The 23,547-nt window shown below is 45.4% G+C and overlaps 1 protein-coding gene across 8 annotated transcripts in view; it reads right to left on the reverse strand.

The window, feature by feature from the left end:
- Window positions 1-23,547, reverse strand: part of spag17 (sperm associated antigen 17) — a 46,562-nt gene that overhangs the window by 16,904 nt on the left and 6,111 nt on the right. For 5 of the 8 annotated variants that reach the window (XR_006759861.1, XR_006759860.1, XM_045698268.1 and 2 more), the window contains exons 11-25: window positions 16,822-16,959; window positions 15,852-15,965; window positions 15,552-15,699; window positions 11,395-11,580; window positions 9,825-9,964; window positions 9,531-9,685; window positions 9,149-9,342; window positions 8,912-8,982; window positions 8,554-8,781; window positions 8,089-8,203; window positions 7,610-7,828; window positions 3,047-3,234; window positions 2,758-2,869; window positions 643-809; window positions 327-468 (exon numbers count right to left, since the gene is read on the reverse strand). Coding sequence is in view for 6 of the 8 variants with exons in the window: in XM_045698268.1 (XP_045554224.1) it covers window positions 327-468; window positions 643-809; window positions 2,758-2,869; window positions 3,047-3,234; window positions 7,610-7,828; window positions 8,089-8,203; window positions 8,554-8,781; window positions 8,912-8,982; window positions 9,149-9,342; window positions 9,531-9,685; window positions 9,825-9,964; window positions 11,395-11,580; window positions 15,552-15,699; window positions 15,852-15,965; window positions 16,822-16,959 (2,317 nt within the window). In the remaining 2 variants the exon portion in view is untranslated. Of the gene's footprint in view, window positions 1-326; window positions 469-642; window positions 810-2,757; window positions 2,870-3,046; window positions 3,235-7,609; window positions 7,829-8,088; window positions 8,204-8,553; window positions 8,782-8,911; window positions 8,983-9,148; window positions 9,343-9,530; window positions 9,686-9,824; window positions 9,965-11,394; window positions 11,581-15,551; window positions 15,700-15,851; window positions 15,966-16,821; window positions 16,960-21,007; window positions 21,105-23,547 lie in introns of those variants that run through there. The other 3 variants (XM_045698271.1, XM_045698269.1, XM_045698270.1) reach the window with 3 other exon arrangements.

Consider the following 23,547-nt stretch of genomic DNA (forward strand, 5'->3'; position numbering starts at 1 on the left):
TTAATTGAAATGCATTGCAGGTGACTACCTCATGAAGCTGGTTGAGAGAATGCCAAGAGTGTGCAAAGCTGTCATCAAGGCAAAGGGTGGCTACTTTGAAGAATCTTAAATAGAAAATATATTTTGATCTGTTTAACACTTTTTTGGTTACTACATGATTCCATATGTGTTATTTCATAGTTTTGATGTCTTCACTATTATTCTACAATGTAGAAAATAGTAAAAATAAAGAAAAACCCTTGGAATGAGTAGGTTTTGACTGGTTCTGTATAAAAGACCAAAGGATCTAAATCAAGGTCCATATGATTTGTTAGAGATGTGACTACCCTTCTTGTCCTTGCTGTCTTTTCTCTCTGGTATCGGAGTCTCCTTCACTACCTCTTCCTCCTTAACAGGGGGTTCAGGAGGAGATGAGATGATGGGTCCTGAGTCTGTACTGCTGCTGACTGAACCGTCTGCAAACAGCACCTACACAGAGACAGGGAAGAGCTGTGTGTGTGTGTGTGTGTGTGTGTGTGTGTGTGTGTGTGTGTGTGTGTGTGTGTGTGTGTGTGTGTGTGTGTGTGTGTGTGTGTGTGTGTGTGTATTGTGTGTGTGTATATTGTGTGTGTGTGTGTGTGTGTGTATTGTGTTTGCCAGTACCTGTGTTGATCCGTCTCTCATGTACTTGACCACGGTGCCCTGACCAGTGATGACCCTAGACAGCTCACTGTGTAACGATGGGTCTGTGAGGTGAGTCTCCCTACTGTCACTGCAGTGTAGGGGGAAACTCTGTCTCACCAACAGACACTGCCCCTCTGGAGTACTGCCTACAGTAACCAAAACTACAGTTACACATACACTGTCTGGAGTACTGCCTACAGTAACCAAAACTACAGTTACAAATACACTGTCTGGAGTACTGCCTACAGTAACCAAAACTACAGTTACACATACACTGTCTGGAGTACTGCCTACAGTAACCAAAACTACAGTTACACATACACTGTCTGGAGTACTGCCTACAGTAACCAAAACTACAGTTACACATACACTGTCTGGAGTACTGCCTACAGTAACCAAAACTACAGTTACACATACACTGTCTGGAGTACTGCCTACAGTAACCAAAACTACAGTTACACATACACTGTCTGGAGTACTGCCTACAGTAACCAAAACTACAGTTACACATACACTGTCTGGAGTACTGCCTACAGTAACCAAAACTACAGTTACACTGCCTGGAGTACTGCCTACAGTAACCAAAACTACAGTTACACATACACTGTCTGGAGTACTGCCTACAGTAACCAAAACTACAGTTACACATACACTGTCTGGAGTACTGCCTACAGTAACCAAAACTACAGTTACACATACACTGTCTGGAGTACTGCCTACAGTAACCAAAACTACAGTTACACATACACTGTCTGGAGTACTGCCTACAGTAACCAAAACTACAGTTACACATACACTGTCTGGAGTACTGCCTACAGTAACCAAAACTACAGTTACACATACACTGTCTGGAGTACTGCCTACAGTAACCAAAACTACAGTTACAAATACACTGTCTGGAGTACTGCCTACAGTAACCAAAACTACAGTTACAAATACACTGTCTGGAGTACTGCCTACAGTAACCAAAACTACAGTTACACATACACTGTCTGGAGTACTGCCTACAGTAACCAAAACTACAGTTACACATACACTGTCTGGAGTACTGCCTACAGTAACCAAAACTACAGTTACACATACACTGTCTGGAGTACTGCCTACAGTAACCAAAACTACAGTTACACATACACTGTCTGGAGTACTGCCTACAGTAACCAAAACTACAGTTACACATACACTGTCTGGAGTACTGCCTACAGTAACCAAAACTACAGTTACACATACACTGTCTGGAGTACTGCCTACAGTAACCAAAACTACAGTTACACTGCCTGGAGTACTGCCTACAGTAACCAAAACTACAGTTACACATACACTGTCTGGAGTACTGCCTACAGTAACCAAAACTACAGTTACACATACACTGTCTGGAGTACTGCCTACAGTAACCAAAACTACAGTTACACATACACTGTCTGGAGTACTGCCTACAGTAACCAAAACTACAGTTACAAATACACTGTCTGGAGTACTGCCTACAGTAACCAAAACTACAGTTACACATACACTGTCTGGAGTACTGCCTACAGTAACCAAAACTACAGTTACACATACACTGTCTGGAGTACTGCCTACAGTAACCAAAACTACAGTTACAAATACACTGTCTGGAGTATTGCCTACAGTAACCAAAACTACAGTTACACTGTCTGGAGTACTGCCTACAGTAACCAAAACTACAGTTACACATACACTGTCTGGAGTACTGCCTACAGTAACCAAAACTACAGTTACACATACACTGTCTGGAGTACTGCCTACAGTAACCAAAACTACAGTTACACATACACTGTCTGGAGTACTGCCTACAGTAACCAAAACTACAGTTACAAATACACTGTCTGGAGTACTGCCTACAGTAACCAAAACTACAGTTACACTGTCTGGAGTACTGCCTACAGTAACCAAAACTACAGTTTCACATACACTGTCTGGGGACACACACACACACCTTCTGGAGTACTGCCTACAGTCACCAAAACTACAGTTACACATACACTGTCTGGACACACACATATACTGTCTGGACACACACATACACTGTCTGGACACACACACACACTGTCTGGACACACACACACACACACTGACCGTCTGTATCATCACTGAGGAACTGCAGCAGCAGACCACTGGGGGTAGAGAGGTTTAGTCTCTGGAACGGACCACTGCCAGATAATGCAGCCTGACCCACACACTCTCTGGTCTGGCAGGGGAATAACAGACAGCAGGTACGTCAACAGAAAGAACATAGATGACGAGAACATACCGTTGTAATACTGATATCAATGATATAACATTATCAACAACAAAACACTACAACTGAACAGACGCTGTGGAAACTAAATGTATCTGTTGGTGACGGTCCATAGTATGGATCCACCTGTTCCTCTTCCTCTCTGTGTGTTGGAGACTTGTTGGTCTCTCTGGACGGCTGTGCCCCCTTGGCGCTGTGGGAGGAGTTGAGTTTCTTCCGGGACACTGAGGAGGAGAGGACGGTCGAGGGGGCGGGGGGGAGACTGGAGTCTGTGGGCATGACCAGATCAGAGTCCTGAACAGCCTGCATCTCACCTACAGACACGTCAACAATCAGACTGTTACCGTAGTCACCTTAAAGCTAGACATTACCACACACAACATCTCACCTACAGACACGTCAACAACCAGACTGTTACCGTAGTCACCTTAAAGCTAGACATCACCACACACAACATCTCACCTACAGACACGTCAACAACCAGACTGTTACCGTAGTCACCTTAAAGCTAGACATCACCACACACAACATCTCACCTACAGACACGTCAACAACCAGACTGTTACCGTAGTCACCTTAAAGCTAGACATCACCACACACAACATCTCACCTACAGACACGTCAACAACCAGACTGTTACCGTAGTCACCTTAAAGCTAGACATCACCACACACAACATCTCACCTACAGACACGTCAACAACCAGACTGTTACCGTAGTCACCTTAAAGCTAGACATCACCACACACAACATCTCACCTACAGACACGTCAACAACCAGACTGTTACTGTAGTCACCTTAAAGCTAGACATCACCACACACAACATCTCACCTACAGACACGTCAACAACCAGACTGTTACCGTAGTCACCTTAAAGCTAGACATCACCACACACAACATCTCACCTACAGACACGTCAACAATCAGACTGTTACCGTAGTCACCTTAAAGCTAGACATCACCACATCACATCTCACCTACAGACACGTCAACAACCAGACTGTTACCGTAGTCACCTTAAAGCTAGACATCACCACACACAACATCTCACCTACAGACACGTCAACAACCAGACTGTTACCGTAGTCACCTTAAAGCTAGACATCACCACACACAACATCTCACCTACAGACACGTCAACAACCAGACTGTTACCGTAGTCACCTTAAAGCTAGACATCACCACACACAACATCTCACCTACAGACACGTCAACAACCAGACTGTTACCGTAGTCACCTTAAAGCTAGACATCACCACACACAACATCTCACCTACAGACACGTCAACAACCAGACTGTTACCGTAGTCACCTTAAAGCTAGACATCACCACACACAACATCTCACCTACAGACACGTCAACAACCAGACTGTTACCGTAGTCACTTTAAAGCTAGACATCACCACACACAACATCTCACCTACAGACACGTCAACAACCAGACTGTTACCGTAGTCACCTTAAAGCTAGACATCACCACACACAACATCTCACCTACAGACACGTCAACAACCAGACTGTTACCGTAGTCACCTTAAAGCTAGACATCACCACACACAACATCTCACCTACAGACACGTCAACAACCAGACTGTTACCGTAGTCACCTTAAAGCTAGACATCACCACATCACAACATCTCACCTACAGACACGTCAACAACCAGACTGTTACCGTAGTCACCTTAAAGCTAGACATCACCACACACAACATCTCACCTACAGACACGTCAACAACCAGACTGTTACCGTAGTCACCTTAAAGCTAGACATCACCACACACAACATCTCACCTACAGACACGTCAACAACCAGACTGTTACCGTAGTCACCTTAAAGCTAGACATCACCACACACAACATCTCACCTACAGACACGTCAACAACCAGACTGTTACCGTAGTCACCTTAAAGCTAGACATCACCACACACAACATCTCACCTACAGACACGTCAACAACCAGACTGTTACCGTAGTCACCTTAAAGCTAGACATCACCACACACAACATCTCACCTACAGACACGTCAACAACCAGACTGTTACCGTAGTCACCTTAAAGCTAGACATCACCACACACAACATCTCACCTACAGACACGTCAACAACCAGACTGTTACCGTAGTCACCTTAAAGCTAGACATCACCACACACAACATCTCACCTACAGACACGTCAACAACCAGACTGTTACCGTAGTCACCTTAAAGCTAGACATCACCACACACAACATCTCACCTACAGACACGTCAACAACCAGACTGTTACCGTAGTCACCTTAAAGCTAGACATCACCACACACAACATCTCACCTACAGACACGTCAACAACCAGACTGTTACCGTAGTCACCTTAAAGCTAGACATCACCACACACAACATCTCACCTACAGACACGTCAACAACCAGACTGTTACCGTAGTCACCTTAAAGCTAGACATCACCACACACAACATCTCACCTACAGACACGTCAACAACCAGACTGTTACCGTAGTCACCTTAAAGCTAGACATCACCACACACAACATCTCACCTACAGACACGTCAACAACCAGACTGTTACCGTAGTCACCTTAAAGCTAGACATCACCACACACAACATCTCACCTACAGACACGTCAACAACCAGACTGTTACCGTAGTCACCTTAAAGCTAGACATCACCACACACAACATCTCACCTACAGACACGTCAACAACCAGACTGTTACCGTAGTCACCTTAAAGCTAGACATCACCACACACAACATCTCACCTACAGACACGTCAACAACCAGACTGTTACCGTAGTCACCTTAAAGCTAGACATCACCACACACAACATCTCACCTACAGACACGTCAACAACCAGACTGTTACCGTAGTCACCTTAAAGCTAGACATCACCACACACAACATCTCACCTACAGACACGTCAACAACCAGACTGTTACCGTAGTCACCTTAAAGCTAGACATCACCACACACAACATCTCACCTACAGACACGTCAACAACCAGACTGTTACCGTAGTCACCTTAAAGCTAGACATCACCACACACAACATCTCACCTACAGACACGTCAACAACCAGACTGTTACCGTAGTCACCTTAAAGCTAGACATCACCACACACAACATCTCACCTACAGACACGTCAACAACCAGACTGTTACCGTAGTCACCTTAAAGCTAGACATCACCACACACAACATCTCACCTACAGACACGTCAACAACCAGACTGTTACCGTAGTCACCTTAAAGCTAGACATCACCACACACAACATCTCACCTACAGACACGTCAACAACCAGACTGTTACCGTAGTCACCTTAAAGCTAGACATCACCACACACAACATCTCACCTACAGACACGTCAACAACCAGACTGTTACCGTAGTCACCTTAAAGCTAGACATCACCACACACAACATCTCACCTACAGACACGTCAACAACCAGACTGTTACCGTAGTCACCTTAAAGCTAGACATCACCACACACAACATCTCACCTACAGACACGTCAACAACCAGACTGTTACCGTAGTCACCTTAAAGCTAGACATCACCACACACAACATCTCACCTACAGACACGTCAACAACCAGACTGTTACCGTAGTCACCTTAAAGCTAGACATCACCACACACAACATCTCACCTACAGACACGTCAACAACCAGACTGTTACCGTAGTCACCTTAAAGCTAGACATCACCACACACAACATCTCACCTACAGACACGTCAACAACCAGACTGTTACCGTAGTCACCTTAAAGCTAGACATCACCACACACAACATCTCACCTACAGACACGTCAACAACCAGACTGTTACCGTAGTCACCTTAAAGCTAGACATCACCACACACAACATCTCACCTACAGACACGTCAACAACCAGACTGTTACCGTAGTCACCTTAAAGCTAGACATCACCACACACAACATCTCACCTACAGACACGTCAACAACCAGACTGTTACCGTAGTCACCTTAAAGCTAGACATCACCACACACAACATCTCACCTACAGACACGTCAACAACCAGACTGTTACCGTAGTCACCTTAAAGCTAGACATCACCACACACAACATCTCACCTACAGACACGTCAACAACCAGACTGTTACCGTAGTCACCTTAAAGCTAGACATCACCACACACAACATCTCACCTACAGACACGTCAACAACCAGACTGTTACCGTAGTCACCTTAAAGCTAGACATCACCACACACAACATCTCACCTACAGACACGTCAACAACCAGACTGTTACCGTAGTCACCTTAAAGCTAGACATCACCACACACAACATCTCACCTACAGACACGTCAACAACCAGACTGTTACCGTAGTCACCTTAAAGCTAGACATCACCACACACAACATCTCACCTACAGACACGTCAACAACCAGACTGTTACCGTAGTCACCTTAAAGCTAGACATCACCACATCACAACATCTCACCTACAGACACGTCAACAACCAGACTGTTACCGTAGTCACCTTAAAGCTAGACATCACCACACACAACATCTCACCTACAGACACGTCAACAACCAGACTGTTACCGTAGTCACCTTAAAGCTAGACATCACCACACACAACATAGGGACCATACTAGGTCCCCATAACAGAAACAGTACACCAAGTGGTTTAATGACAGAGAAACAGACAGCATCAGTGTAAGGTGTTCACCCTGCTCCCCTGTTGGGCCGTAGTGGCTGTAGGAGAGGTGGATGCCGCTGTCCAGCACAGCTGAGAAGGAGCCCAGCCAAACACTCTTATTGGTGGGACTCTGTGTCTCCATGGGGACCGCGTACTTTGGGCTCTCCTCCTGGTGTCTGTTTGGCTGGGTGATGTGGTTGTAGAAATGATGCTTGTCCTTCATCACACACACCTTGATGAGCGTCGACCCTGGAAACAGAACATCGGCTATGTTTACACAGGCAGCCCAATTCAGATTTTTTTTATACACTAATTGGTCTTTTGACCAATCACATCAGATCTTTTCACATCAGATCTTTTTCAGAGCTGATCTGATTGGTCAAAAGACCAATTAGTGGGGAACAGAAGATCAGAATTGGGCTGCCTGTGTAAACATAGCCTTAGAGAATCAACGTGTGAATAAAAGAGAGCGAAAGTGTGTATCGTAATAGTGGTGTATGTGTGTTCACCCTGGACAAAGTGGATGGTCTCCACCTGGATGTGGCCTCCGTCAGAGGGGTATAGGGAGTGGACCTGGCCTGAGACCTGGATCAGCTGCCCCTCCATGCTGTAGCCAGTGAATCCCTTCACACACAGACAGACACACACACGCACACACGCACACATGCACACGCACACACACACACACACACACACACACACACACACACACACACACACACACACACACACACACACACACACACACACACACACAGTATTTAATTTTTTTTTAAAGGTCAGCATTCTGTTGATATTGTTGCAGCAGATACCTTTTGGATGAAAGGCACTATGCCATAACAGCACAGTAAATCATGATCTATCTAGTATCTGCTGGGACTATATCACCATATCTCCAGTTTACAACCACAGAATGATCTCATTATGAAGGTGGAATGCCATATTTTGCCTTTAAAGTGTGTTTATAGACTCACAGTGAAGACGTCGGTGGGCGACTGCTTTGCTCTCTGTTCTCCAGGGGTCCCCACAGCCAGGTCAGGGGTCTTGCTCACGTCCTCCCTGCTCTTCTTAGTGCTGGAGGGGGTTGTTTTCTTGTTCTCCTTGGACGAGTCGGCGCGCTCCGCTCCCTTCCCTCCTTTATCTTTCTTAGCTTTCTTCACCTGTTCCTCCTCCTTCTGTCTGTCCTGCTCCATCTTCCACGCCTGGAGAGAGATGAGTTTGTACAGAACATCACAGATAGAATCATTCTATCAGAATGTATTAAAGATACTGATAAAAATCATGAATCACACTATAAAACGGGGTGGAAGACAGCAAGACAGAGTCCGTTACTTTGAGCGAGTCTTCTCTGATGTACTGGTCTGGAGGACCTTCCTCTTGGATAGGAGACTTGGCTTGGGAGGCTTCAGGTACACAGGGACACAACGTTTACATCACAGTAGCACTGTGACTACTACTCTGAGTGCTTTAATGTTTTTACTCTATCCTCATTTATGTATCCACGTTAATGAGTATTTATGTTATACCAATGGATTTCAGCCTGTTTTGACTGATATTTGGCTTCCTTACTTGCAGTGTGTTTTGGTGAGACAGTGCCCTTCTTGGTGCCCTTAGCCGACTCTGTCCTGCCTTTCTCTGAGGAGTCAGACGGGGTGGGCACTCTCAGCTTCTCTGCCTCTCTCTTGGCCTGCAGAGCTAGCCACTTCACCTCCTCCTCCTTGGTCCAGTCAGATATAGAGTTCGCCACGTGCTCAAGGTACTTCCTGACGACAGAGAGGGAACGGTGGAAAGCGTTCAGACTTTAATAAATACAATCCTAAACAGTACCCAGAGTCTAATGTACTCTGTGCTTTTATCGTTTTGTAACACAAAAATAAATCAACAAAATGGGTTTGAAGAAAATATATATCCAACTGTTAAACAACTGATATATTGTTTTTAACAGCTGTACCTGAACCTGACGTTGGTGTGGAGGGCCATGTCCCATAATTCCTTGCACTGGCGTTGAGGGCTCATGGGATTGTGACAGACGATGAACAGGGTGTTGTCCAGACTACCACAGAAGGTGTCCATGCAGCGGTAGGACTGAGAGGCAGACTGGAGGATCTACAGCAAGACAACAAGATCATGTTGTGGTTGTTTCCCTACTCTCTGTGTTCCCTAATGATCACACATGGTCGCAAAAAGGAGCCAGAAATCACAAGGCAAATAGCTACAATAAATGTGAGTATTGATTCATGTTGACCTGGGGAAAGACATTGGCATTGTGGTGCTCAGTATAGTGCCAGTCACTGAGCGATCGCATCCGGCTTCTCTGGATTTCAGTCACATCTACTACATCAGACAAACTCTCCTCTGATTCATCCTGGTGGTGGAACGCTTTAACTGTAGAGGAAACATGTTTCATTAGTTATTACGTCAAAGATACAAAGAGAGGAACAATGAGATATATTAGATCATCAATAACAGCCTAGTTGCAGATCTGTTGGTGTTGTCTTGATAACTCTATTGCTATCAGACCACCACATCTGGTAGTAGACTAGTCTGGATTCAGACCAACACATCTGGTAGTAGACTAGTCTGGATTCAGACCAACACATCTGGTAGTGGACTAGTCTGGATTCAGACCAACACATCTGGTAGTAGACTAGTCTGGATTCAGACCAACACATCTGGTAGTAGACTAGTCTGGATTCAGACCAACACACCTGGTAGTAGACTAGTCTGGATTCAGACCAACCGATCTGGTAGTAGACTAGTCTGGATTCAGACCAACAGATCTGGTAGTAGACTAGTCTGGATTCAGACCAACAGATCTGGTAGTAGACTAGTCTGGATTCAGACCAACACACCTGGTAGTAGACTAGTCTGGATTCAGACCAACAGATCTGGTAGTAGACTAGTCTGGATTCAGACCAACACACCTGGTAGTAGACTAGTCTGGATTCAGACCAACACACCTGGTAGTAGACTAGTCTGGATCAGACCAACACATCTGGTAGTAGGCTAGTCTGGATTCAGACCAACAGATCTGGTAGTAGACTAGTCTGGATTCAGACCACCAGATCTGGTAGTAGACTAGTCTGGATTCAGACCAACACACCTGGTAGTAGACTAGTCTGGATTCAGACCAACACACCTGGTAGTAGACTAGTCTGGATCAGACCAACACATCTGGTAGTAGGCTAGTCTGGATTCAGACCAACAGATCTGGTAGTAGACTAGTCTGGATTCAGACCAACACACCTGGTAGTAGACTAGTCTGGATTCAGACCAACACATCTGGTAGTAGACTAGTCTGGATTCAGACCAACACACCTGGTAGTAGACTAGTCTGGATTCAGACCAACACATCTGGTAGTAGACTAGTCTGGATTCAGACCAACACATCTGGTAGTAGACTAGTCTGGATTCAGACCAATATGTGTCACATTCCTCTTTTTTTTTTAATAGATGCCACCAAAGTTTTTAACACGCGATTACATTTAAAATGGTTATTTGTTGCGTAATGACTGGGCTTCCAACAGCAGATTTCACTTCAGTAACCTACAGGCTTTTTGAGGAGCTACTCTGCTGCTGTCTACAGGTGGTAGGATATTCATCTCCTCAAACTAGTCTCTGTATGCTGTGCGCCTGTGATAAATAAGATGCATGACAACTAATGAAAATAGACAAGCGGCAATTCAATTCCACTAAATTATGCAAATGAACCTATAGACCGATAAGCATGACCGGTCAAATGTATTTTCGGCAGCTAATCGATTAACGGTTAAGCGTTAACATCCCTAGTGTCAGAGTTCATAGAAGGTCTGTACCTTGTGTCTTGTTGATGTGTCTGAGGTAGTTCTTGGCGAAGCAGACAGGGTCGTCCCAGGGCAGGCAGGTAGGTTGAGGGGAACCAGCAGAGGTCAGTAGACTCCCCTCCTCCAGCTGGGTCAGGGGCATGCTCTCAAACACAAACTGTCTGACCACTCTCTCCACCTCTGGCCAGCTCAGAGACTCTGTAGACACCCATCAGAACAACACAGGAGGTTGGTGGCAATTTAATTGGGGAGGACGGGCTCGTGGTAATGGCTGGAGCATAATAGGTGGAATTCCATTTGCTTCGTTCCAGCCATTATTATGAGCCGTGCTCCCCTCAGAAGCCTCCACTGCAGAACACCACACACTTATGCTGAATCCCAAATCAACCCCTAGTCCCTCCTCCCTAGTCCCTCCTCCCTCATCCCTAGTCCCTCCTCCCACGTCCCTCATCACTAGACCCTCCCCCTCCTCCCTAGTCCCTCCTCCCTCATCCCTCCTCCCACGTCCCTCATCACTAGACCCTCCTCCCTCATCCCTAGTCCCTCCTCCCTCATCCCTAATCCCTCATCACTTTAGTCACTTTAGTAGATCTGATGCATTCTGATAGGTATAGAGCTATATGGTATAGAGCTTTATGGATAGGTATAGAGCTACATGGTATAGAGCTATATGGATAGGTATAGAGCTATATGGATAGGTATAGAGCTATATGGATAGGTACAGTATAGAGCTATATGGGGCGGCAGGTAGCCTAGTGGTTAGAGCGTTGGACTTAAAGGTTGCAAGATCGAATCCACAAGCTGACAAGGTCAAATCTGTCGTTCTGCCCCTGAACAGAACAGTTATCCCACTGTTCCTAGGCCGTCATTGAAAATAAGAATTTGTTCTTAACTGACTTGCAGAGTTAAATAAAGGTACAATATATATTTTTTTATATGGATAGGTATAGAGCTATATAGATGGTATAGCGCTATATGGTATAGAGCTATATGGATGGTATAGAACTATATGTATAAAACTATATGGATGGTATAGAGCTATATGGATGAGTATAGAGCAATATGGATGAGTATAGAGCTATATGGATAGGTATAGAGCTATATGGATGAGTATAGAGCAATATGGATGAGTATAGAGCTATATGGATGGTATAGAACTATATGTATAAAACTATATGGATGGTATAGAGCTATATGGATGAGTATAGAGCTATATGGATGAGTATAGAGCTATATGGATGGTATAGAGCTATATGGATAGGTATAGAGCTATATGGATAGGTATAGAGCTATATGGATGAGTATAGAGCTATATGGATAGGTATAGAGCTATATGGATGAGTATAGAGCTATATGGATAGGTATAGAGCTATATGGATGAGTATAGAGCTATATGGATGGTATAGAGCTATATGGATAGGTATAGAGCTATATGGATAGGTATAGAGCTATATGGATGGTATAGAGTTATATGGATGGTATAGAGCTATATGGATAGGTATAGAGCTATATGGATGAGTATAGAGCTATATGGATAGGTATAGAGCTATATGGATAGGCTATATGGATAGGCATAGAGCTATATAGATAGGTACAGTTGAAGTCGGAAGTTTACATACACCTTAGCCAAATACATTTAAACTCAGTTTTTCACAATTCCTGACATTTAATCCTAGCAAATATCCTGTCTTAGGTCAGTTTGGATCACCACTTTATTTTAAGAATGTGAAATGTCAGAATAAGAGTAGCGAGAATGATTTATTTCAGCTTTTATTTCTTTCATCACATTCACAGTGGGTCAGAAGTGTACATACACTCAATTAGTATTTGGTAGCATTGCCTTTAAATTGTTTAACTTGGGTCAAATGTTTCGGGTAGCCTTCCACAAGCTTCCCACAATAAGTTGGGTGAATTGTGGCCCATTCCTCCTGACAGAGCTGGTGTAACTGAGTCAGGTTTGTAGGCCTCCTTGCTCGCACACGCTTTCTCAGTTCTGCCCACAAATTTTCTATAGGATTGAGGTCAAGGCTTTGTGATGGCCACTCCAATACCTTGACTTTGTTGTCCTTAAGCCATTTTGCAAGCTTTAACTTCCTGACTGATGTCTTGAGATGTTGCTTCAATATATCCACATAATTTTCCTCCCTCATGATGCCATCTATTTTATGAAGTGCACCAGTCCCTCCTGCAGCAAAGCACCCCCACAACATGATGCTGCCACCCCCGTGCTTCACGGTTGGGATGGTGTTCATCGGCTTGCAAGCCTCCCCCTTTTTCCTCCAAACATAACAATGGTCATTATGGCCAAACAGTTCTATTGTTGTTTCATCAGACCAGAGGACATTTCTCCAAAAAGTACGATCTTTGTCCCCATGTGCAGTTGCAAATCGTAGTCTGGCTTTTTTATGGCGGTTTTGGAGCAGTGGCTTCTTCCTTGCTGAGCGGCCTTTCAGGTTATGTCGATATAGGACTCGTTTTACTGTGGATATAGATACTTTTGTACCTGTTTCCTCCAGCATCTTCACAAGGTCATTTGCTGTTGTTCTGGGATTGATTTGCACTTTTCACACCAAAGTACGTTCATCTCTAGGAGACAGAACACGTCTCCTTCCTGAGCGGTATGACAGCTGCGTCGTCCCATGGTGTTTATACTTGCGTACTATTGTTTATACAGATGAACATGGTACCTTCAGGCGTTTGGAAATTGCTCCCAAGGATGAACCAGACTTGTGGAGGTCTCACTTTTTTTTTCTGAGGTCTTGGCTGATTTCTTTTGATTTTCCCATGATGTAAAGAGGCACTGAGTTTGAAGGTAGGCCTTGAAATTCATCCACAGGTATACCTCCAATTGACTCAAATTATGTCAATTAGCCTATCAGAAGCTTCTAAAGCCATGACATAATTTACTGGAAGGTTCCAAGCTGTTTAAAGGCACAGTCAACTTATTGTATGTAAACTTCTGACCCACTGGAATTGTGATACAGTGAATAATAAGTGAAATAATCTGTCTGTAAACAATTGTTGGAAAAATTACTTGTGTCATGCACAAAGTAGATGTCCTAACCGACTTGCCAAAACTATAGTTTGTTAACAAGAAATTTGTGGAGTGGTTGAAAAACGAGTTTTAATGACTCCAACTTAAGTGAATGTAAACTTCCGACTTCAACTGTATACAGCTATATGGTATAGAGAGATATGTTGAAAACTTGATTCAGTCTAGGGGAAGGGGAAGTAATTACCATATATTTTAAACCTATCAGATTCTTCAGATCTTCAGGAATGCCTAGAATAGGAGGTAGGGGTCTATCTGGAATTCAGCATTTCACTCTGCTGATCTAACAGAGCACCACATTGGTAGTGATAGTACAGTATGGAACCTCTCCTTCCTTATAAAGTAGCCCACAGCTCAGACTCTCCCAGACTATTTCTTCAGTCTAACTCCCCGTCTCCTCTCTCTAACATCATGGAGAATGTATTCATCCCACCAGCACACACTGGTTGACTCAACGTTGTTTACACATGGTGGAATAGACGTTGAATTGACGTCTGTGCCCAGTGGGTCGTCTCATCCCCAGCCCAGAACCAACCAGCCAGGGTGATAATATAACAGCATCCCACCATCTGTCGGTCTTTAATGGGACTGTGCTTTGTAATTACCTTGACTAAATACAGGATGGGCTGCAATAATAACACTATTCAGCACACCTGAGCCACAATGCAATCTGGCTATCACGCTAAATTGGTCTGCATAAAATTCCATAGGCTATAAAAAACGCAGAGAGCTGTGACTGAGTGTGTGTGTCTGTGTGGTGTGTGTGTGTATGTGTTTTGTAAATGCATGTGTGTGTGTGTGTGGTGTGTGGCTGTGTGTGAGTATGTGGTGTGATGTGATGTGTGTGTGTGTGTGTGTGTGTGTGTGTGTGTGTGTGTGTGTGTGTGTGTGTGTGTGTGTGTGTGTGTGTGTGTGTGTGGTGTGGTGAGTGTGTGTGTGTGTGTGCATGGCTGTGTGTGTGTGTGTGTGTGTGTGCATGGCTGTGTGTGTGTGTGTGTGTGTGTGTGTGTGTGTGTGTGTGTGTGTGTGTGTGTGTGTGTGTGTGCATGTCTGTGTGTAAGTGTGTCTGTGTGTGTGTGTGTGTGTGTGTGTGTGTGTGTGTGTGTTCTCTCCTCACCGTCAGTGCAGTAGTGTGTGAGCTCCTGGATGCGGGCCGGTCTGGTTCTATTTCCACTCAGGGGGCGGACGGAGCGGAGAAGATTCCACACCGGAGTGTTTCTCATCATCTCCGTCTCTGTCTTCACCGCATCAAAGCTGTTATGGACCTGGCATAATACAATACATCCCTCATAGACCGTACCTGGAGGATACAGCTGCTGCTAATTAGAGAGTATGTGTGTGTGTGTGTGTGTGTGTGTGTGTGTGTGTGTGTGTGTGTGTGTGTGTGTGTGTGTGTGTGTGTGTGTGTGTCTCTCACAGGCAGGTGGTGCAGTCTCAGGGCTCTCTCGTCATGACAGTTGATCAGTAGAGGTCTCTGGTGTTCAGTCTTCTGCTGGGTGTTCTCCACAGCACCAAACGTCTCCCTCAACCTCTACCAATAAATACATCATACTCTATGTTATGCAGGTCTATACATTGATTGGACAAATCATTAGGAACACTATACTGATTGAAGTCGCTTTAACAAGTGACATCAATAAGGGATCAAAGCTTTCACCTTGATTCACCTGGTCAGTCTTTGTCATGGAAAGAGCAGGTGTTCTTAATGTTTTGTATATTCAGTGTAAAATCTCTGTACTGAAAATATTAGCCTCAACTCAAGTCAATTTTATGGTAGAGAATGACCAAATACACAGTAACAGATTGCAGGTACATTGTATGGTACAGTAATGAAACCATTCTATACTGGGGAAATGAAACCATACTATACTGGGGAAACAGTATAATAGGTATAGAGGGTCATGGTGTAGTCTACAGTAATGAAACCATACTATACTGGGGAAACAGTATAATAGGTATAGAGGGTCATGGTGTAGTCTACAGTAATGAAACCATACTATACTGGGGAAACAGTATAATAGGTATAGAGGGTCATGGTGTAGTCTACAGTAATGAAACCATACTATACTGGGGAAACAGTATAATAGGTATAGAGGGTCATGGTGTAGTCTACAGTAATGAAACCATACTATACTGGGGAAACAGTATAATAGGTATAGAGGGTCATGGTGTAGTCTACAGTAATGAAACCATACTATACTGGGGAAACAGTATAATAGGTATAGAGGGTCATGGTGTAGTCTACAGTAATGAAACCATACTATACTGGGGAAACAGTATAATAGGTATAGAGGGTCATGGTGTAGTCTACAGTAATGAAACCATACTATACTGGGGAAACAGTATAATAGCTATAGAGGGTCATGGTGTAGTCTACAGTCATGTACCTTCTTCTCCTGGTCTGAGCGAGGCAGAGACATGACAGCAGACAGCATGTAGTCTGCCAGGCTCTTCTCCAGGCTGTACACTCCCTTCTCTGAGTCTGCTGCAGACAGGGGAGGGATGTCCTGCTCTGTGGCCACCACCTGAACACACACACACACACACACACACACACACACACACACACACACACACACACACACACACACACACACACACACACACACACACACACACACACACACACACACACACACACACACACACACACACACACACACACACACAGTCAACTAAAGGAGCTCAACCATTCATCTTCAGGATTCTCTACTTGTCCACCATATATATATATAATGTCTGGAGTGTCTTTCATGTAAAATCTAAGTCAAGGTATGGAGGAGAATGGTGTTTTCTCAACTACAATACTTCAACACTGACCTCTGAGGGTAAGACAATACACATGCAGTAATACAATGAACCACATGGATAAAACCCAAACAGATCTGGGCTGAACAACTGTTGTCCTGGTTGACTGTGGTATGGTGATGATGGTTGGGGCCTACAGTGGAGGACCTGCTCCAATGAAGTATGAACAGAACAGAACCTGCTCCAGTGTAGTATGAAGGGAACAGAACAGAACCAGCTCCAGTGTAGTATGAAGGGAAGAGAACAGGACCTGCTCCAGTGTATTATGAACAGAACAGAACCTGCTCCAGTGTAGTATGAAGGGAACAGAACAGAACCAGCTCCAGTGTAGTATGAAGGGAAGAGAACAGAACCTGCTCCAGTGTAGTATGAAGGGAACAGAACAGAACCAGCTCCAGTGTAGTATGAAGGGAAGAGAACAGAACCTGCTCCAGTGTAGTATGAACAGAACAGAACCTGCTCCAATGTAGTATGAACAGAACAGAACCTGCTCCAGTATAGTATGAAGGGAACAGAACAGAACCTGCTCCAGTGTAGTATGAAGATAACAGAACAGGACCTGCTCCAGTGTAGTATGAAGGGAACGGGACCTGCTCCAGTGTAGTATGAAGGGAACAGAACCTGCTCCAATGTAGTATGAAGAGAACAGAACAGGACCTGCTCCAGTGTAGTATGAAGATAACAGAACAGGACCTGCTCCAGTGTAGTATGAAGGGAACGGGACCTGCTCCAGTGTAGTATGAAGGGAACAGAACCTGCTCCAGTGTAGTATGAAGAGAACAGGACCTGCTCCAGTGTAGTATGAAGGGAACAGAACAGGACCTGCTCCAATGTAGTATGAAGAGAACAGAACAGGACCTGCTCCAGTGTAGTATGAAGGGAACAGAACAGGACCTGCTCCAATGTAGTATGAAGAGAACAGAACAGGACATGCTCCAGCATGCAGTGTAGTATGAAGAGAACAGAACAGAACCTGCTCCATCATGCAGTGTAGTATGAAGAGAACAGGACCTGCTCCAGTGTAGTATGAAGGGAACAGAACCTGCTCCAGTGAAGTATGAAGGGAACAGAACCTGCTCCAGTGTAGTATGAAGGGAACAGAACAGCACCTGCTTCAGCATGCAGTGTAGTATGAGGGGAACAGAACCTGCTCCAGTGTAGTATGAAGATAACAGAACAGAACCTGGTCTAGTGTAGTATGAAGGGAACAGAACAGAACCTGCTCCAGTGTAGTATGAAGGGAACAGAACGGAACCTGCTCCAGTGTAGTATGAAGGAAACAGAATAGAACCTGCTCCAGCATGCAGTGTAGTATGAAGAGAACAGAACCTGCTCCAGTGTAGTATGAAGAGAACAGGACCTGCTCCAGTATAGTATGAAGAGAACAGGACCTGCTCCAGTGTAGTATGAAGGGAACAGGACCTGCTCCAGAGTAGTATGAAGGGAACAGGACCTGCTCCAGTGTAGTATGAAGAGAACAGGACCTGCTCCAGTGTAGTATGAAGAGAACAGAACAGGACCTGCTCCAGTGTAGTATGAAGGGAAGAGAACAGGACCTGCTCCAGTGTAGTATGAAGGGAACAGAACCTGCTCCAGTGTAGTATGAAGGGAACAGAACAGGACCTGCTCCAGAAGTGGTTTAAAGAGAACAGGACCTGCTCCAGTGTAGTATGAAGAGAACAGAACAGGACCTGCTCCAGTGTAGTATGAACGGAAGAGAACAGGACCTGCTCCAGTGTAGTATGAAGGGAACAGGACCTGCTCCAGTATAGTATGAAGAGAACAGGACCTGCTCCAGTGTAGTATGAAGGAAGAACAGGACCTGCTCCAGAGTAGTATGAAGGAGGAACAGGACCTGCTCCAGTGTAGTATGAAGGGAACAGGACCTGCTCCAGTGTAGTATGAAGAGAACAGGACCTGCTCCAGTGTAGTATGAAGGGAACAGGACCTGCTCCAGTGTAGTATGAAGAGAACAGAACAGGACCTGCTCCAGTGTAGTATGAAGGGAAGAGAACAGGACCTGCTCCAGTGTAATATGAAGAGAACAGGACCTGCTCCAGTGTAGTATGAAGGGAACAGGACCTGCTCCAGTGTAGTATGAAGAGAACAGGACCTGCTCCAGTGTAGTATGAAGAGAACAGGACCTGCTCCAGTGTAGTATGAAGAGAACAGAACAGGACCTGCTCCAGTGTAGTATGAAGGGAAGAGAACAGGACCTGCTCCAGTGTAGTATGAAGGGAACAGAACCTGCTCCAGTGTAGTATGAAGGGAACAGAACAGGACCTGCTCCAGTGTAGTATAAAGAGAACAGGACCTGCTCCAGTGTAGTATGAAGAGAACAGAACAGGACCTGCTCCAGTGTAGTATGAACGGAAGAGAACAGGACCTGCTCCAGTGTAGTATGAAGGGAACAGAACAGGACCAGCTCCAGTGTAGTATTAAGGGAACAGAACCTGCTCCAGTGTAGTATGAAGGGAACAGAACAGGACCTGCTCCAGTGTAGTATGAAGGGAACAGAACAGGACCAGCTCCAGTGTAGTATTAAGGGAACAGAACCTGCTCCAATGTAGTATGAAGGGAACAGAACAGAACCTGCTCCAGTGTAGTAGGAAGAGAACAGAATAGAACCTGCTCCAGTGTAGTATGAAGAGAACAGAACCTGCTCCAGTGTAGTATGAAGGGAACAGAACAGAACCTGCTCCAGTGTAGTATGAAGGGAACAGAACCAGCTCCAGTGTAGTATGACGGGAACAGATCAGAACCAGCTCCAGTGTAGTATGAAGGGAACAGAACCTGCTCCAGTGTAGTATGAAGAGAACAGAACAGGACCTGCTCCAATGTAGTATGAAGAGAACAGAACAGGACCTGCTCCAATGTAGTATGAAGGGAACAGAACAGAACCTGCTCCAGTGTAGTATGAAGGGAACAGAACAGAACCTGCTCCAGTGTAGTATGAAGATAACAGAACCTGCTCCAGTGTAGTATGAAGAGAACAGGACCTGCTCCAGTGTAGTATGAAGGGAACAGCACAGGACCTGCTCCAGTGTAGTATGAAGGGAACAGAACAGGACCTGCTCCAGTGTAGTATGAAGGGAACAGAACAGGACCTGATCCAGTGTAGTATGAAGAGAACAGGACCTGCTCCAAAGTAGTATGAAGATAACAGAACCTGCTCCAGTATAGTATGAAGAGAACAGGACCTGCTCCAATGTAGTATGAAGGGAACAGCACAGGACCTGCTCCAGTGTAGTATGAAGAGAACAGAACAGGACCTGCTCCAGTGTAGTATGAAGGGAACAGAACAGGACCTGCTCCAGTGTAGTATGAAGAGAACAGAACAGGACCTGCTCCAGTGTAGTATGAAGGGAACAGAACCTGCTCCAATGTAGTATGAAGGGAACAGGACCTGCTCCAGTGTAGTATGAAGAGAACAGAACAGGACCTGCTCCAGTGTAGTATGAAGGGAACACAACAGGACCTGCTCCAGTGTAGTATGAAGAGAACAAAACAGGACCTGCTCCAGTGTAGTATGAAGAGAACAGGACCTGCTCCAGTGTAGTATGAAGGGAACAGAACAGAACCTGCTCCAGTGTAGTATGAAGAGAACAGAACAGGACCTGCTCCAGCATGCAGTGTAGTATGAAGAGAACAGAACAGAACCTGCTCCATCATGCAGTGTAGTATGAAGGGAACAGAACCTGCTCCAGTGTAGTATGAAGGGAACAGTACCTGCTCCAGTGTAGTATGAAGGAAACAGAATAGAACCTGCTCCAGCATGCAGTGTAGTATGAGGGGAACAGAACCTGCTCCAGTGTAGTATGAAGAGAACAGGACCTGTTCCAGTGTAATATGAAGGGAACAGGACCTGCTCCAGTGTAGTATGAAGAGAACAGGACCTGCTCCAGTGTAGTATGAAGAGAACAGGACCTGCTCCAGTGTAGTATGAAGAGAACAGGACCTGCTCCAGTGTAGTATGAAGGGAACAGGACCTGCTCCAGAGTAGTATGAAGAGAACAGTACAGGACCTGCTCCAGTGTAGTATGAAGGGAACAGAACAGGACCTGCTCCAGTGTAGTATGAAGGGAACAGAACAGGACCTGCTCCAGAGTAGTATGAAGAGAACAGGACCTGCTCCAGTGTAGTATGAAGGGAACAGAACAGAACCTGCTCCAGCATGCAGTGTAGTATGAGGGGAACAGAACCTGCTCCAGTGTAGTATGAAGAGAACAGGACCTGCTCCAGTGTAGTATGAAGAGAACAGGACCTGCTCCAGTGTAGTATGAAGGGAACAGGACCTGCTCCAGTGTAGTATGAAGGGAACAGGACCTGCTCCAGTATAGTATGAAGGGAACAGGACCTGCTCCAGTGTAGTATGAAGGGAACAGGACCTGCTCCAGTGTAATATGAAGGGAACAGGACCTGCTCCAGTGTAATATGAAGGGAACAGGACCTGCTCCAGAGTAGTATGAAGAGAACAGGACCTGCTCCAGTGTAGTATGAGGGGAACAGAACCTGCTCCAGTGTAGTATGAAGAGAACAGTACCTGCTCCAGTGTAGTATGAAGGGAACAGGACCTGCTCCAGTGTAGTATGAAGAGAACAGTACCTGCTCCAGTATAGTATGAAGGGAACAGGACCTGCTCCAGTATAGTATGAAGGGAACAGGACCTGCTCCAGAGTAGTATGAAGGGAACAGGACCTGCTCCAGTATAGTATGAAGGGAACAGGACCTGCTCCAGTGTAGTATGAAGGGAACAGGACCTGCTCCAGTATAGTATGAAGGGAACAGGACCTGCTCCAGCATGCAGTGTAGTGTGAAGGGAACAGGACCTGCTCCAGAGTAGTATGAAGGGAACAGGACCTGCTCCAGAGTAGTATGAAGGGAACAGAACAGAACCTGCTCCAGCATGCAGTGTAGTATGAGGGGAACAGAACCTGCTCCAGTGTAGTATGAAGAGAACAGGACCTGCTCCAGTGTAGTATGAAGAGAACAGGACCTGCTCCAGTGTAGTATGAAGGGAACAGGACCTGCTCCAGTGTAGTATGAAGGGAACAGGACTTGCTCCAGTATAGTATGAAGGGAACAGGACCTGCTCCAGTGTAATATGAAGGGAACAGGACCTGCTCCAGAGTAGTATGAAGGGAACAGGACCTGCTCCAGTGTAGTATGAGGGGAACAGAACCTGCTCCAGTGTAATATGAAGGGAACAGGACCTGCTCCAGAGTAGTATGAAGGGAACAGGACCTGCTCCAGTGTAGTATGAAGAGAACAGTACCTGCTCCAGTGTAGTATGAAGGGAACAGGACCTGCTCCAGTGTAGTATGAAGAGAACAGTACCTGCTCCAGTATAGTATGAAGGGAACAGGACCTGCTCCAGTATAGTATGAAGGGAACAGGACCTGCTCCAGAGTAGTATGAAGGGAACAGGACCTGCTCCAGTATAGTATGAAGGGAACAGGACCTGCTCCAGTGTAGTATGAAGGGAACAGGACCTGCTCCAGTATAGTATGAAGGGAACAGGACCTGCTCCAGCATGCAGTGTAGTATGAAGGGAACAGGACCTGCTCCAGTATAGTATGAAGGGAACAGGACCTGCTCCAGTATAGTATGAAGGGAACAGGACCTGCTCCAGTATAGTATGAAGGGAACAGGACCTGCTCCAGCATGCAGTGTAGTATGAAGGGAACAGGACCTGCTCCAGAGTAGTATGAAGGGAACAGGACCTGCTCCAGAGTAGTATGAAGGGAACAGAACAGAACCTGCTCCAGCATGCAGTGTAGTATGAAGAGAACAGGACCTGCTCCAGTGTAGTATGAAGAGAACAGGACCTGCTCCAGTGTAGTATGAAGAGAACAGGACCTGCTCCAGTGTAGTATGAAGGGAACAGGACAGGACCTGCTCCAGTGTAGTATGAAGAGAACAGAACAGAACCTGCTCCAGCATGTAGTGTAGTATGAAGAGAACAGAACAGAACCTGCTCCAGCATGCAGTGTAGTATGAAGAGAACAGGACCTGCTCCAGTGTAGTATGAAGAGAACAGGACCTGCTCCAGTGTAGTATGAAGGGAACAGGACAGGACCTGCTCCAGTGTAGTATGAAGAGAACAGAACAGAACCTGCTCCAGCATGCAGTGTAGTATGAAGAGAACAGGACCTGCTCCAGTGTAGTATGAAGGGAACAGAACAGGACCTGCTCCAGTGTAGTATGAAGAGAACAGAACAGGACCTGCTCCAGTGTAGTATGAAGGGAACAGAACAGGACCTGCTCCAGTGTAGTATGAAGAGAACAAAACAGGACCTGCTCCA

The sequence above is a fragment of the Salmo salar genome, chromosome ssa16, assembly GCF_905237065.1.
Source record: "Salmo salar chromosome ssa16, Ssal_v3.1, whole genome shotgun sequence".
Lineage (NCBI taxonomy): Eukaryota > Metazoa > Chordata > Actinopteri > Salmoniformes > Salmonidae > Salmo > Salmo salar.